Genomic DNA, 15,218 nt, shown 5'->3' on the forward strand with positions numbered 1-15,218 from the left:
TAAGGCTTAATTTTAGGGAGAAAATTCCAATTACAAGAAAAAAAAAAGTATTTTGTAATTCCACTGGTTTCAGCAGACTTGCATTTGAAGCAGTTAAATCACTTGAGTAATAGCTGTAAGAGTAAGGGCACTAAGAGAAACAGACCAGTTAAAAAAATATGGAAGACTATCACAGGATCAAAATACAATTAAACACCTCAAGTGTCTCTACAACACAGGAACACCATTCCAAGCTTGAATGCAAAGGAATTTTCTTCTCTGCTTGCTGACAATGGAGCACAGCCTCTCTTAATCTATTATTGGAACGGTAGAGTGCAACTAGTCTGATGTTTACGTAGACATCATCTGGTCTTGCATAAAGTTCTGCTTGAATCAAGTCAAAAAGCTGATTCCCTCCATCTTCACCTTTACAATCCAGTAACTGCTCCTGTTAAACATGAAGGCAACATGTTAATTTCAATTCCCACACAAGTCTTCTCAGCAACTTCAGTACCACACAATGTTCTTTCCTCCACTACATGACTACGTTACTCAAACTACAATATTCCTCATAGTTTTCAGGTACTACATGAAGTTGATTAAATACTCAAATATTTGAAAATGAAAACAACTATCACAGAAGAAAATCCTCAGAATTTGACTCTTATTACTAGGTAGTATCTGTAAAATAATTTCATTCAATTACAGCATACCCTGTCATAGACTACATTGCATTAAAAAACCAGATATCTGAAGACTTTTATATGGTTGCTGCTTAGCCATACAAAATTAAAGAGATTGCATGACTGGAAGCATTTACACAGTATTTGAGAACTACAACATTTCTCACATTCGGCAGAGTTTTTCATAACAGATTTAAAAACAAAAAAGCAAGAAAGCCTGAGTTCCCAGGCCTGCTATCTTCCTGCCAGTTGCACAACAGAAATATCAAGTAGTGCCTCCCTAGTCTCAACATCTCAGATGTAATAGCTAACATTTCCTTGGCATTTTTGAACAGGATTAACCTTGAAACATTAAACAAAGATGCAGCTAAAGGCTTTAAAGACAGACAAAAATGTCAGACTATGGAGAAAGTAACATCTAATAGTCATAATATTAAAAGATTCCAACATCACTTAACCAGGATGAGTTTTGCTTGAGGTGACATGCAAAAAGCACTCCAGTCAAATACTGAGTTTCTTGAAGCCATAGGACAGAGGTAATCTGGAATTTACCTTCAACCTGAAAACAGCAGGACTCCCAGGGAAGAGTTTAGCAGCTCTCTCAACCCAGTATTTTGCTCTTCCATCAGTAATGTCATTATTGCATAGTAACTCTGCAATCTTCAATACAAGATCCTTCTGTGTTGGATTCAACTCCACAGAACGCTAGTTTTCCCCATGCACAAAGAGGAGGCGGGGGCAAAAAACAAAAGTATTAACTTGAACTTCTGAACCATATAAAACAGAAAAGTAAGTTATCCCCCCACGAACAGACCCAGCTACTCAAATTATTCAGATCTATCAATACAGAATATATTTCTAAAAGCATTTCTAAACGCCACCACTACTTTACAGCACCCAGATACAACTGCTGGAATTCAGAAGTGCATAAATGAAATAATGTAAAAGCCACTTCCCCTGCATCTATCACTAGTTACTGCTACACACAGACAGCAGGACTATAAGTATCTCCAGTCTAGACAGACATAGACACTTTAGAAAAAAAGTTAAGACACACAGTTTAAGAAATCATGACGGTACTTCATGGAGTTGTGTTGGCAACCACGCTTCTGAGCACATCTTCTCCCTCCCCAAAACCAGAACGAAAACATTCTGATTGGGAATTTGACATTATATGCTTGCCTATTTGTCCCTCCCTTTTGCCACTGTCCCCTCCAAAACCAACCAAGCAAAAAACACAGGAGCCCTACAGTCTTCTAGTAGCAACTAGATTCCTGTTGTCATCAGCCCACATTAAGGAATTACAGAACACTCACAGCCCTTAGTCCAAAAGGCAATATAGGACATGGGAAGAATTTAACAACACGTAGCACAAAGATCAAGTCCAGAACAAAAACAAAAGAATCAACTTTAAAATATGCAACTGAATCAAGTGATACCCAGTGAAGAATCTCCTCTGCAGTGCTTCATGTTCTTTCCATTGTCAAATGTGTATAAATAATACAGTTTTTCCAGGAATACCTTTTCTTCTATGAGTTTGAGAATGTCCAGCACAGAAGGATTTTAAAAGTCCATTTGCAAAGGAATAAAGGAGGACATGAGGGGCCAGTGAAGTACCTACCTTGTAACATCCAAAAGCTTTTTCTATGTTATCCTCAGCTTCATAAATCTGTCCAAGAAATCTGTGTGCTTTGGGATCTCTCTCTTGTACATTGAGGTATGCAGATATATACCTATGGAGGAGAAAAAAAATTGTTACTAAACCAATATTTTTCTTTAAGACTCTCTTCCTGACCTGTAACAACTTAATCTGCCAGAAACAAAGTAGGGACCTGTCTACACCTTAAACTAAGAAGCAATGTTGTTTTACACATACAGATGATACTTGCCAGCAAGTATTTCTGGTTATTAAAACTGCAGTAGTTCCCAGAAATTCTAAGACTACATAATATAATGTGAAAACAAAAAATGCCATTTCAACAAGATAAGGTTTTCAGTAGCACAAAACTAATCTTTCAAGTTGTTGTTTTATAAAGATTCAAATGGCATTCAATGTTGATCTTGGTTTCTCTGGTCTACTTCACATTTATTCAGCTTTTCTCTTACACTTTAGAGAACAGAAAAGCAAACATAGATCAACACATTACCTTTTAGCAAGTTCATATTCTTTTATTTCCAAATACAGCTTAGCAAAGAGGAAACCTTTCATCGATTTCTGAAAGAGAAAAAAACATGACAGACACACTTTAGACATATGGTACTTGAAAAATAATTCAATAGGGTGACCCTTCCTTTCAGTAATGCTTAACACTTAAATTACAGAATTTGACAACTACTTTTCAGTTCAATTCCACTTCACATATTTAAGGGTTTTTTTCAGAAAGAACAAGAAGAGTAAGAGTTTTCCTACAATTGGCAAAGGCTACCAGACAAAACAGAGACTACAAGCGAAGCAAGCAACAGGCCCTAACACATGTGGCATTTCATAAACACTTGAATTAAAGTGAGTGGAAGAATAGGGTCAGCTCCATTTGATCTCCTCTGCTGTAACATACCAAAAAAAATAAATAAAATCTTGCAAACCAAGAGAACTCTGTCATTTAGTCCTGCTGCAGTCTGTCATCAGTCACTATTGTTTAAATATACTTACAAAAAGTTCTACTTAAGCCATTCCCAGTTGGGGCAAGAATTGTTTTTATGCAGTATTTTATTTCAGATGTAGTTGACCTAAGATAACTTGAACATATTCATGCTATGGGTGAATGCTGAAATGTCTCCAAAGATATTTTCTGGGGAGAATAGAACAAGGAAGTAACAAGGGCAAAATGGCATGGACAGGAGGAAAAGAGTGAAAGGAATGAGCTGAAGTACTAAGTCACAAGCAAAAACCTCAGCATAGAAATAAACCAGACAAACTTAAAGCTTAAGCTCCCAGCAGCAGTTCAAAAGTAGATTTTGCTTGTGAACCTAAATATACTGGAACTAGTTACATCTATGATTCCAAACAAGTATGTACATTCTGAATATGCTTGAATTACTAGTCTCCTTCCCTCTCCCACTCCTGCTATTCATTAAAAATTTTAAGTATTTTAGAATGAAACCAGGCCTCCTAGAGATCTTCAAGCTTTCAGTCTGTATTTTTTTAAGTATGTTTATAAAGTAAACAATTAAATATGTCAGAATGGAGTCACACTTGGCATCATCTTTTAAAAATGGATGAAAAGAAACCTGAAAACAAATGCTTCACAGCCTTACAAGCACTCCCTCCCTAAAATCAACACAAGAAAACCAGCATCATTGACTGTGCTATACAATTAGCTGTAAGCATTACTTAAAAAAACCCAAACAACGACACAAAACAACACAAACCAAGCCCTAAATGTGTTGCAGGTGGCCTTAAACACAACAGAAAAAAAGGTGGGGTTTTTTTTGTTACATTAATAGCAATATCAAAACAATTAAAGAACATCTCTGATTCGGGCAGTGGTGTACTGGTCTAGACAGCAGCCCAGTCAGTTAAACAAAGTCACAGGACAACTTTGTTGCTGTCGGGAAAGGTACAAACGATGACGGTGTACACAGGCCCTGAAGGAAGGCCCTAGTGCATAATGGTGAACATGGATGCACTCATGCTATACAACACACTGCTGAAGATTCTACCTCTGTAATAAAAATCGATTCAGAGCAGCAGAACTGGATCTTTCAGGATTAAATAGCTGCCACGAATTGCATCACACCGCTCACTGTGACCTGCATACCGGTTTTCAGATACAAGGGAAAGGTAACCAACCGTGCAGGTGCACAGCTCTGGTGAACCACTATTCCCGGTTAGGGAAGGCACTTCCAGTAATCGAAACTCCGTGCCCTTTCCCACACGAGCTTGGTCTGTCTCGCTCAACTGGCAGAAACCCTGACTGAACACGGACTCAGGAACACGGACTCAGAAACACCCCCAGAAACCCCGCCGTCTCCTTTTCCCGCCAGGGCTGAGGAGAGGCCGAGCAGACCAAGCCCTAGCAGGGCAGCACAGACGGAAACCAGCCGGCCCCCGGACTTCTCGGCGCGGGCAGGAGCAGCAGCCAGGCCTGCCCCTCGGAGGGCCAGGGCCCGGGCGAGCCGCCGCTGCGGCCCCACGCCAGCCGGACCCGGCGGAAAGGGACCCCCGCACGGGCCGCAGCGGTGCGGGGCAGGCCAGGCGGCCGACAAGAAGCCGCCGGGCCCCTGGGGACTGGCGCGGGCGGGAAAGGCGAGGCCGCGGCAGGTTCGCTCACGGGCCCCGAGGCCCCGCGCAGCGCTCACCTCTCTGGGGGAAGGCGCGGCGGCCTGGACGGAGGCCACGTACCGCTCCACTTCGGGCTTGGTGCGCCTCATCATGGCGCCGCGGCGGGGGCCGCGCCCGGCCTCCGGCCTCTCCGGCAGGCGGAGCGAGCCTTCCTCGCCGGCCTCCGCGCGGCGCCTTCGGAGGGGAAGGGGAAAAGGAAGCGACGGAGGGACGCGGCGGCCGCCGCGCCTTTACGCAAGTTCCCGCGCAACCGTACAGGGCGCTCGGCTCCGGCTGGTGCGCAAGGGCCGCCCCGCGCCTCTGCCGGCGGAGGGCCGGGCCGGGTCTGGGCCAGCCCCGCTCCCTGCGCCTGCGCTGGCCGCGCCCGTGCGCCCCGGGGCGGCGGGGAGAGCCGGGAGGCGGGGCCGGGGCCGGGGGGCGGCCGCGGGATGGGGGCTGCGGGGCTGCCGAGCCGCCCGGCCCGGCCCGGCCCGGCGAAGGGAGGGGTCGTGCCCAGCTGGCGGCCGCCGGCTTCCCGCGGAGGCCGGGCTGCCTCGCCGTGGCGTCCCGCTGGCGTTTCGGGGGCAGCCGCTCGTTGCTCCCTTGGTGCTGGAGCCGCTTCCGTTTGCGCGCGGGCCTGAGGCCGTTGGGGAAGGCCTGGCGCGCGGGGAGCGGCGCTGCCGCTTGGGCTCGGCCCGGGCCCGGCCCTGCGGCGCAGCGCGGCTGCGATCTGTGAGCCGGGGCTGTGGCTCTTGGTGTCTCGGTGCTCTGGGAAATTTGAGCTTACTGCAGCGGCTGTGGGGAGAAGCTTTTTATTTCCCAGGTAGCGTGAAGGGCTTAGTTCCGCTTTTCGGTTATCGTCCTAAAATACGTCTGGGAACGTGGATGAGAAGATGATGAAAGGAGTGGGGGGGGCTGCTGTACCAGAAAAGGCTGAGAGAACTGGGATTGTTAAGCCGGGGGAAGAGAAGGCTTAGAGGAGACCTTATTGCCATCTTTCAGTACTTAAAGGGTGGTTACCGGGAAGATGGAGACTCCTCTTTTACAAGGAGTCACATGGAGAAGATGGGGGGCGATGGGTGCAAGTTAGTCCTGGGGAGATCCTGACTGGACTCCAGAAGAAAATCGTTCAGTCTGAGAACAGTTGGACTTTGCAATAAATTTCCCCAAGGGAAGTGGCAGATTCCCCAGCACTGGACACTTCGAGGACTCGGCTTGAGAGGGTGCTGGAGTGTTGGTTAGTCACTGAAGTAACTAAAATGTTGTGTAAACAAGACATGTAGAATAAAAAGAGAGCTTGTATAGCACTGAAACGGCAAGAATTGGAGAAAAACACACCAGCAGCCTGTCCTTGAGATACAAGCCTGCAACACAGAGGAAAGGAACTGAGAGAAGTACTCCCCATAGCTTATCTTGGTTACAGCCTTGCATACTAGGTAGAAAACACTGACTAAATGGACTCACCATATTCATATATCATCAGCATGTTAATGTACTATTAGCACAAAAAAATACCCACCCATTGACTAGAGGGACCCCTACTAACAAAAAGCCCCCTTCTCTTTGAGCATGCCTGGTGAAAACTTTAAGCACTGTCACTTTAAATGGAAGCAAAGAACTAGGTAACCGATCACACATACAAGTGATAGAATATAATTAAAGTAATTTTATATGTTTCTGTGTCTAAAAGTCGCCCTTATGTTTCAGGAAGCTGAGCTTGCTTTATGGAATGCAAGGTGGATAGATGATGGTAGAGCGGTTGATGTGATCTATCTTGATTTCAGTAAAGCATTTGACACCGTCTCCCACAGCATCCTTGTAGATAAGTTGATCAAGTATGGGTTTGATGATCAGGCAGTGAGGTGGATCAAGAACTGGTTGAAAGGAAGAAGTCAGAGAGTTGTAGTCAATGGGGCAGAATCTAGTTGGAGGCCTGTGACTAGTGGAGTCCCTCAGGGGTCGGTACTGGGACCGGTGTTGTTCAACATCTTCATCAACGACCTGGATGAGGGTACAGAATGTACCCTCAGCAAGTTTGCTGATGACACCAAGCTGGGAGGAGTGGCTGACACACCGGAAGGCTGTGCTGCCATTCAGAGAGACCTAGACAGGCTGGAGACTTGGGCGCGGAAAAACCTGATGAAGTTCAACAAGGGCAAGTGTAGAGTGTTGCATCTGGGGAAGAAAAATGCCATGTACCAGTATAGGTTGGGGGCTGACCTTCTGGAGAGCAGTGTAGGTGAAAGGGACCTGGGGGTTCTAGTAGACAGGAGGATGACCATGAGCCAGCAATGTGCCCTTGTGGTTAAGAAGGCCAATGTGTGGTTAGTAGGTCAAGAGAGGTTCTCCTCCCCCTCTATTCTGCATTGGTGAGGCCGCATCTGGAGTATTGTGTCCAGTTCTGGGCCCCTCAGTTCAGGAAGGACAGGGAACTGCTGGAAAGAGTCCAGCGCAGAGCCACAAAGATGATTAAGGGAGTGGAACATCTCCCTTATGAGGAAAGGTTGAGGGAGCTGGGTCTCCTTAGCTTGGAGGAAAGGAGACTGAGGGGTGACCTCATCAATGTTTACAAATTCGTAAAGGGTGAGTGTCAAGAAGATGGAGTTAAGCTTTTTTCAGTGATGACCAGTGATAGGACAAGGAGTAATGGATACAAATTGGAGCATAGGAGGTTTAAGGTGAATATCAGAAAAATTTTTTTTACTGTGAGAGTGACAGAGCACTGGAACAGGCTGCCCAGAGAGGTTGTGGAGTCTCCTTCGCTGGAGACATTCAAAACCTACCTGGACACCTTCCTGTGTGATGTACTCTAGGTGACCCTGCTCTGGCAGGGGGGGTTGGACTAGATGATCTTTCGAGGTCCCTTCCAACCCCTATGATTCTATGATTCTATGCCATCTGGCTCCCTTTTCTCTGCAGAACTGGTTATTAATGCAAGTATATTGACTCTGTGTGGATGGGCTTCTTGCACACCAGGTGATGGAGCCCTCTTTTTGAGACAGCACTAGGCCATCTCATCTAAACTGTGTTCCTACCTAGAAAGGTTGGACCAGATGATCCTTGAGGTCTCTTCCAACCTAGTGTTCTGTGATTCTTTGATGAGGTCAGCAGCCCTCAACACAGAAAAAAATTGCAAGTTACAGCTGTAAGAGTTTGGTGGTTCTGAGCACCAGTGGTGGCCTCATGGAGCAATTCCCAGCAGCAGTCTCAGATTCTGTTTGCTGGGATTACCCATCTCATCTCTCCTCTGCTGGCATGGGTACTTTGGTCAAAATGAGGCCACGGGGCTCTGTCTCTGAGGAAGCATAATAAAAAATTTGTCCCATTCTCAACCTCAAGTAACCCATTGACAACCACACAATTCCTGCTACACCTAAATAACAGACATCCCCTAAGCTTTTCCCATCTTTTCTAGAAAAATGAAAGAACAACCCAGCTTGTTCCTGTAAGGACACCAGCAGCATCCATGTAACACCTTGGCTGAAAGAGTCAATCATCTCAATATTTGCTCTATTAGTGTTTGTTTATTTATTTAGGATAAAATTCCCTAAGAAGAAAGATCTTTTCTCTGTATATACTTTTTTGAATGATGTGTTTACAGCTGGGGTTACCAAACAATTAATCAGTACCTGCCAGGTTAAGTGACAAAAGTCTTGGTGCTATTGTAGACGAGAATGCTCAGACTTGGCTCACTCATCTCACTGGAGGAAATTTCTGCTCTTCAGCTGCTGGGGAGGCATGGAAAATTGCCTTCATACAGACAGGATCCAGTGCCTTGACACTGGTCACCATTTCTCACCCGTCCCTGTGGAAGTGGCACCCTCCATGGCGTTCCTGGTACTCTCAACAGCTGGAAGTCACCTGGTCAGGTGGGACAGCAGTTGACTCTAGTGTTGTCCCTGCAACCTGACTGTGCTCAGCTTGGCTCACTACCCATCAGCTGGAACAGAGCCCAGGGCTTGCCACTGCCAGCGGCAGATAGGCTTTAGGCTCATCTTCTTCCCCCTACAGCTACATCTATTGGGATTTCTGAAGTGCTGCCTACTGTTAGTCTAAGCAGAGACTTCAAAAGGAATCCCTCTTGCCAGTGCATGACTGATCCCATGCAGCAGAAAAGGGCAAAGCTTCTGAAGCATCCATTCCCACATCCCTCACAGCTTTTTTTGAGAGACCTAGTAGGGATCATAGGTAGAAAGCCAATAATAAGCTCTGCCTCTTTCAGGAAAGTATATGTAGCTATGCAAAGTATTTGTAACACTGACAGGCCAGGAAGTGAGCTTCAACACTAGAGCTGTAATTGTCCAGGCTGCTTAATTGCTAGCTTGCTCCCCAGCATTTTTAGTTAATTCTCGTCATGGCAATGTCCAGGGGTATTATTTCAATGACAGTTCACTCCAAAGACAGCTCCCAAGAGAGCAGTTTGGATTTGGGTAACCCTCCACTTGAGACAGGACTCCAGTAATAATAACAGTAAAAATTCACCATGAGGGAGATTAAATGCTGGAACATATTGCCCACAAAGTCCGAAATCTTCTGTGGAGATACTAGGCAGAGCACAACCTTTGGTACTGATCCAGCTTTGAAGTTAGACCTCTCTGAGTGGATGGTTGGGCTATCTCACCTCTAGCAGTCCCTTTCAACCAACATTTTTCCATGAGTCATCAGGCTTTGAACCCTCAAGCACCCTCAGATGCTCTCAGTGCTATGTCATGGGGTCTCAGATACACATGCTCAACTTCACGATACAAAAACCACTGCCTTGGTGCACTGTAGCTCAGACTTCACCACCAGGAACTTGGAAACAGAAAAATCGTTGCGTGTTAGGGCCACAGGGCTACCAGAGTCAAGAGGAGACCCATGGCTGCACAGCACAAACAAGGCCACTGTGTTACAGATGGATGAAACCCCAAGCAATGTGGACATGAGCCAGGTCTTACTATTTAGTCTCAGGCTTAGGGACAATTCCTGACTCTTCAAGCAATAAGGCTGAAGGAAACTGCATTCAGTTACTGAACCGCTATGGCATTAAATAATTACATAGGATAAAATAGTAAAAAAATACCCTACCTAGCACTCAACTGGAAATTTGGGGTGGCAGTTCCATTACAGTGAAAGGATATTAAAAACTGATAGGCAGGTGTGCGTTTTAAACTCAAGGCATTTTCTTTAGTGACTATGACAATTAAAAAAAAATAGCCAGAAGAATCTAGCTGTTCTTTAAGAAACAAACTGTGGTTTCTTTCATAAACCTGAAAACTAACTACAGTGGAATATTTAGGAAAGGCATGTCTCCTTTAAATCAAGGAAGGATTTACATGCAGGAACGATTTACATACAGTCCCAGGTAAAAGCACAGGGAACCAAAAGAGCCAATTTGCTTTCGCACCCTTCTCAAGCAGTCATTTAAGAGAGGTGATGCAAGGTTTAATAACATAGCCTTTATTGATGACACTGGAAAACAGATGTTTTAAAGCAACTCATTTTTCATAAACGGGAAAGAAAATTTTACTTCCTATGATGCAATTACATAATTTTTTTTAAGTCACTAATATAAAAAAATTAAAAAATGTTTGAGTACTTGATAAAGTAGTACCATCAAGAACTCCTAAGCAACTGTATTTTCTATAAGAAAGGGAAAACCAAAACAGATTTGCATGGATAGAAGTCAATAGTATAAAACAATTAGATGTACGCTATAAGGAATTCTGATGATTTGTGAGCTCAGTTCTTGAGGATGGCTAAAGATACAGATCCTACCAGGATCAAACCGTGTATATTTACACTCATAGGTGTAAAAGTAATATTGCCAGTTAACTGAAATATGCATTTTCAGTATTTGTCTGAAAATTAATGAAGACCAGAAGCTAAACTTTAAGCTCAGGTGTTCACATTTGAAATAAAATGCTTCTTGCATCCTGTATAATTAAGGCAAAGTATGTTATCTTTTGAAAATACCTTGTATATAGTTTCTGCATAAAAATATGAAATAAAAAATAAAACTATATATATATTTAATGGAACACTGTTATGTATGGTCCAGCAGAGTAAGGCACAAAAAGTAAATGAATGCAAAAGCATATATAAAAGTTAATGTGTTATTCTGAGTGGAATATAGCAAAATTCAAGTAGTTCTGAGTATGCTAATTTCTTGCAATAGCAATATATATTTCATAAATGTATTTCATGCTAAGCCTGATGTACAAAGATTCATCATGTAAGCATAATCTATCAGAAGTAGGTCATTTGTACAGTGACTCTATTTAGAAATCTGAATATTTTCAAACTATCTGAAACAAGGTTCCTTTAATGCTATGACTTGGCCTGAAATCCAAGCATGAATTTTTCCATGAGGCAAAGTATATTGGTTTCTTGCCCAAGTCACTTGTATGCATGCTTAATATGAAGGTTAATACTTCCATTTGTAGAAATGACAATACACACCCCTAAAGCTGGACATGTTTGCACCATTTGTCGTTGCAGGTATTCACAAGCAAATGTTCTGCCTCTGTTCAATTCCACAGAGATTACTGTGCAGAATGGGCCACTTGCATCAGTTCAAGTGCATGATCAGGGTCAGAAACCTTTCAGGCAAGCTGGTATTTAATTTAGTCTGGAAGGATGGTTGTACATGTATGGAGAACAGAGAATCTCAAGATACTTCGATTTGATAGAAGGCATACATCATCATTTGTTGTCTGATTGTACCCTCAAAGCAACCCCCCACCCAGTAATATACGTAAGATTTTCACAAAGGAAGGGGAGAGCAGATGGAAGTCTTTACTTCCTTCCCAAAGTTTCAGCTAGTTTCTTCAGTCTTTTCTTCAGCTCTAGAGGAAACTTCTCATAACACTTTTTGCAGACAGGCTTCATATCAAACTCAACAAATTTATTCCTAAAACGACAAAGCAAAAAACAGACGAACTTTTAGCAGCAGTGATAGTGAAAAAATATATATATTGGAAGTATCCTATTAAACATGTTCAGGCAAAAAATTACAGCTTCAATTTATACATATATATGAAGTTACTTTCTCAAGGTTATATATTATAATCACAGTACTCTGTTGAGGGAGTTATGCAGTTTTTACCCAAATGTCCGTATTTATTAGCTGTGTCATTTTAGAAGCCTTTCAAACCTAACTAGAGCTACACAGACTAAACATAAGATAATGAAGTAACAAGTTAATACTTCCAGTTGCAGTTATGTGAAAAATATTTTGGTTTTGATTGCTGCAAACTCATGCAAAATCTTAAAATAAAAGCATCCTTAGCACTGACCAAAGAAGAAAGGAGCAGAGGTGGTGGTAAGAAGGAAAAAAAGTTTACAAACAGATTGGCTTTTTCTTTTTCTGCTTCTCTTTATCCTTTGCTTCACGTTCCCGTCTGGCAAGCCGTCGCTTAAATTCATCTGGCATTTTCTCATAGCAGTGTTTGCAGACAGGTTTTAGATCAATCTCAACAAACTTATCCCTTCAGAGTTAAGCAAAGAAAAAAATAAAGGACAGAAAAGGAGAAGAGTTAAGAAGGCTAAGTGAAGGAAGACCTGAACAGACAGCTGAAAGAGATGTAAATGGAGCAAGAGGAAAAGAGAGGTATATATTTCTCAATGCTGTTTTTATGGTTTTTGTACTGTAACAGTTACGCTATTGCAACCTCTACACTTCGAAGGTAACCACTGATATGTTTGGGAGGCATCACACTGATTGATAAACTTACTTGAGTGTTAACTTGGTGTTGCAAGTTGAACAAGCAAAACAGTTCACACACCATGCCTTATTCAGAGCAGACACGACTAGGGTCATGGGGAAAAAAAAAGACATCATTAGCATTACAGAAAATAAAAAGGTATTACAAAAATTTTAAGCTCACACATTCATGAGGCACGAAGAACAGTAATTCTTGTATCAAGGACTGTAACATAGCACGACCAGGAAGGGACACATGGGTTTAGTGTAGCAGGACTGTGAAGCACTGATAAAACTGTCTCTGAGGGTACATACAACTCTGTGCTCATCAGCAAGATGAGTTAAACCTATTTTTGCCTCCTGCTCCCTGCTTCCACCTCATCTCATAGCATGCTGACCTCAGGCAACTGGTCTATGAGGCTGTGTTTCCAAATTAGTCAGGAGACTTTTTCAGTGGAAAAGCAATCCTGCAAGAAGGTGTTTAAGTTTTCATTCAGTTTCTTTTTCCAGCTTCTGTTTAGACTGCAGTGCCATCAACAGTAGCACTTGTCCAGCCAAGGAAAACAACATGAAGCCAGCAGTCAGGATGCTGATAGTAAATCAGCACTACCAAAGTGAAAACATTTATGGACTCCTGGAATAAATCCCTTGATCAAAACAAACTTGGTTATATTTTTATTCTTTGCTTTGGAGAGAAAGTAAATATTTTATCTTTGTTCTGTATCTGAACCCAGTTTCTACTCCTCCTGTCTTTCAATGTACCTTTCCACTTTTCCCTGCCAAAATTTGCCTTTCTTCTTAATCTAAGTTAAAAGATGCAGGACAATGGTTTTCTCATAAAATACAGCATTTGGTCAACAACAACCAGAACCAGAGCATTGTCATGCAGAATTTTTTTCCCTGCACTATGGGGCAAGTACATCCACAAAAGCATAGTTACAACACTGCCTGCCAAAATAATACTAGTCAGATTAAAGTCTTTACTCCCAAAAAACCCTGTAGAATACAGTCACAAACACTTTCCTGAAAAACTGCTGCCACAGATGTTTGTTTCACAAGATGGAGAGAGAACAATACTGGATTCTCGTACTTTGTGACACAGTGTCAAATTTGTGTGCAGAAATGAAAGAAGAAATGTAATTGAATAAATATATTGGAAATTACTGTATTACACTTTATTCTGTTCAGTTCAGAGACCAAAACATATAATATGGGTGTCAGATGGTATGGTGAAAGGTTAGAAACATACAGAGATGGAGTTATAAGACAAGGCTGAATTTGTTAATTCACCTCAGGTTCCAGTTCTGCTCATTCTAGTAGGATTTTACTGAAAAGAAGGGCAATGTTTCCTCTAAGGCATTTTGGATTGTCATTCTGCAGGTATACTCCAGTCCAGAAAACGTGGGGAAAGCACATCTCTGGAATGTAGGTCTCACCCTATAGTTACATGGCTATAAACTAGTTTATGTCTCTTTTTACACACTAGAGGCTTCCTTCTACTCTGCTAATTGCTTTGGCTTAGGAAAGGCTAACATTGGTATTATAGTATTTACTTTGGGCAGGGGCAAATAGGCACATAATGTTGCTTTATTTCAGGTAGAATAATTTGCTTTTGGCATTTTATCATAGCTATTGTCCAAAAAAAGCCCCCTCAAAGCCACCAGCACCACACCCTCTGGAAAAAAAAACCAAACCAACCACAACAAAACCCAATCAAACAAACAAAAAAACCCCAAACTTGAACCACTTGCTTCCAGTTCTGCCTTTGCAGGACACATCTTTCCAAGTATGGTCTTTCCTGGTTTTGTGACATTATCATCAGCCTAGATTTTCAAAAGACAGGTGCCCGGGAACTAGGCACTTTTACAAAATCCCTTCAAGTACTCACTCATGTCTTTCAATATCTAAATACTTTTTCAAATTTGGTTAATGATCTCTAAATTTGTTGAGGAGATGCCTTTGTGGTCATCCTTGCCCTTGCCTGTGTTCTTTTTTGAAGGTAGGAACCCGCCTCTGTGCATCTTCCAGCATCCCTCGCCTTTGCTTGTCACTAAAGGGTTTCCAGTAGCTCAGAGCTCTCTTCAGTCACTTGCTGGTCTTCCTCTGACTAATCAGCTCTAACTTCATTTCTTGATCAAAAGAATGGCCATTTTTGTTTTAGTGGGAACAAACAAGGATTCAACAGGGAGCTGCTCTCCCCTTATTTCCACTTCTAAAGAGAACTTCCATCAGAAAGGAAAACTAGGGAAAGAGAAAAGTGCTTACCATCTCCTTCAATCACACGGTTGCAATGGAAACAAACATCACCAAATAGCTGAAAATGGAAAAGAAGTAAATAATTTTTAATGTAATGATTTTATCTAGGGCAGCTTTTCAAACTAGCAAAACATCTACTTTTCAGATGATGAGCACAATCACTTTAGTATTCATTTCAGTAAAATAAAGAGAATGCTGGCCAGCCTGGTTTCATTTTCCAAGTACGCTTTGCATCATGTCATCACAAAAAGTCTTCACAACATTAAAGGAGAAAACATTTGTTTTGCATCTGCTTGATCCTCTGTAAACACAATTTTGTTTTGTTTTAATACTTCTCTAATCCTGAACATTTGAA

At 42.6% G+C, this 15,218-nt stretch overlaps 3 protein-coding genes across 11 annotated transcripts in view; 1 reads left to right on the forward strand and 2 right to left on the reverse strand.

Annotated features, from left to right (window-relative positions):
• RGPD4 (RANBP2 like and GRIP domain containing 4) overlaps positions 1–5,209 on the reverse strand; it is a 31,992-nt gene extending 26,783 nt beyond the window's left edge. For all 3 annotated transcript variants that reach the window (XM_051616644.1, XM_051616634.1, XM_051616625.1), the window contains exons 1-5: positions 4,962–5,209; positions 2,810–2,877; positions 2,284–2,395; positions 1,215–1,367; positions 197–427 (exon numbers count right to left, since the gene is read on the reverse strand). In XM_051616644.1, coding sequence (XP_051472604.1) covers positions 197–427; positions 1,215–1,367; positions 2,284–2,395; positions 2,810–2,877; positions 4,962–5,036 — 639 coding nt within the window. In that variant the 5' untranslated portion in view covers positions 5,037–5,209. The remainder of the gene's footprint in view (positions 1–196; positions 428–1,214; positions 1,368–2,283; positions 2,396–2,809; positions 2,878–4,961) is intronic.
• The window catches only part of SEPTIN10 (septin 10), a 963,730-nt gene that overhangs the window by 514,933 nt on the left and 433,579 nt on the right, over positions 1–15,218 (forward strand). The gene's annotated exons all lie outside the window — the stretch shown is intronic.
• Positions 10,342–15,218, reverse strand: part of LIMS1 (LIM zinc finger domain containing 1) — a 74,960-nt gene continuing 70,083 nt past the window's right edge. For 4 of the 7 annotated variants that reach the window (XM_051616795.1, XM_051616803.1, XM_051616776.1 and 1 more), the window contains exons 8-10: positions 14,873–14,921; positions 12,639–12,714; positions 12,201–12,392 (exon numbers count right to left, since the gene is read on the reverse strand). In XM_051616795.1, the coding sequence (XP_051472755.1) occupies positions 12,245–12,392; positions 12,639–12,714; positions 14,873–14,921 (273 nt within the window). In that variant the 3' untranslated portion in view covers positions 12,201–12,244. Of the gene's footprint in view, positions 11,816–12,200; positions 12,393–12,638; positions 12,715–14,872; positions 14,922–15,218 lie in introns of those variants that run through there. The other 3 variants (XM_051616785.1, XM_051616766.1, XM_051616757.1) reach the window with 2 other exon arrangements.

This window comes from Apus apus, chromosome 1, assembly GCF_020740795.1.
Source record: "Apus apus isolate bApuApu2 chromosome 1, bApuApu2.pri.cur, whole genome shotgun sequence".
NCBI classification, from domain to species: Eukaryota; Metazoa; Chordata; class Aves; order Apodiformes; family Apodidae; genus Apus; species Apus apus.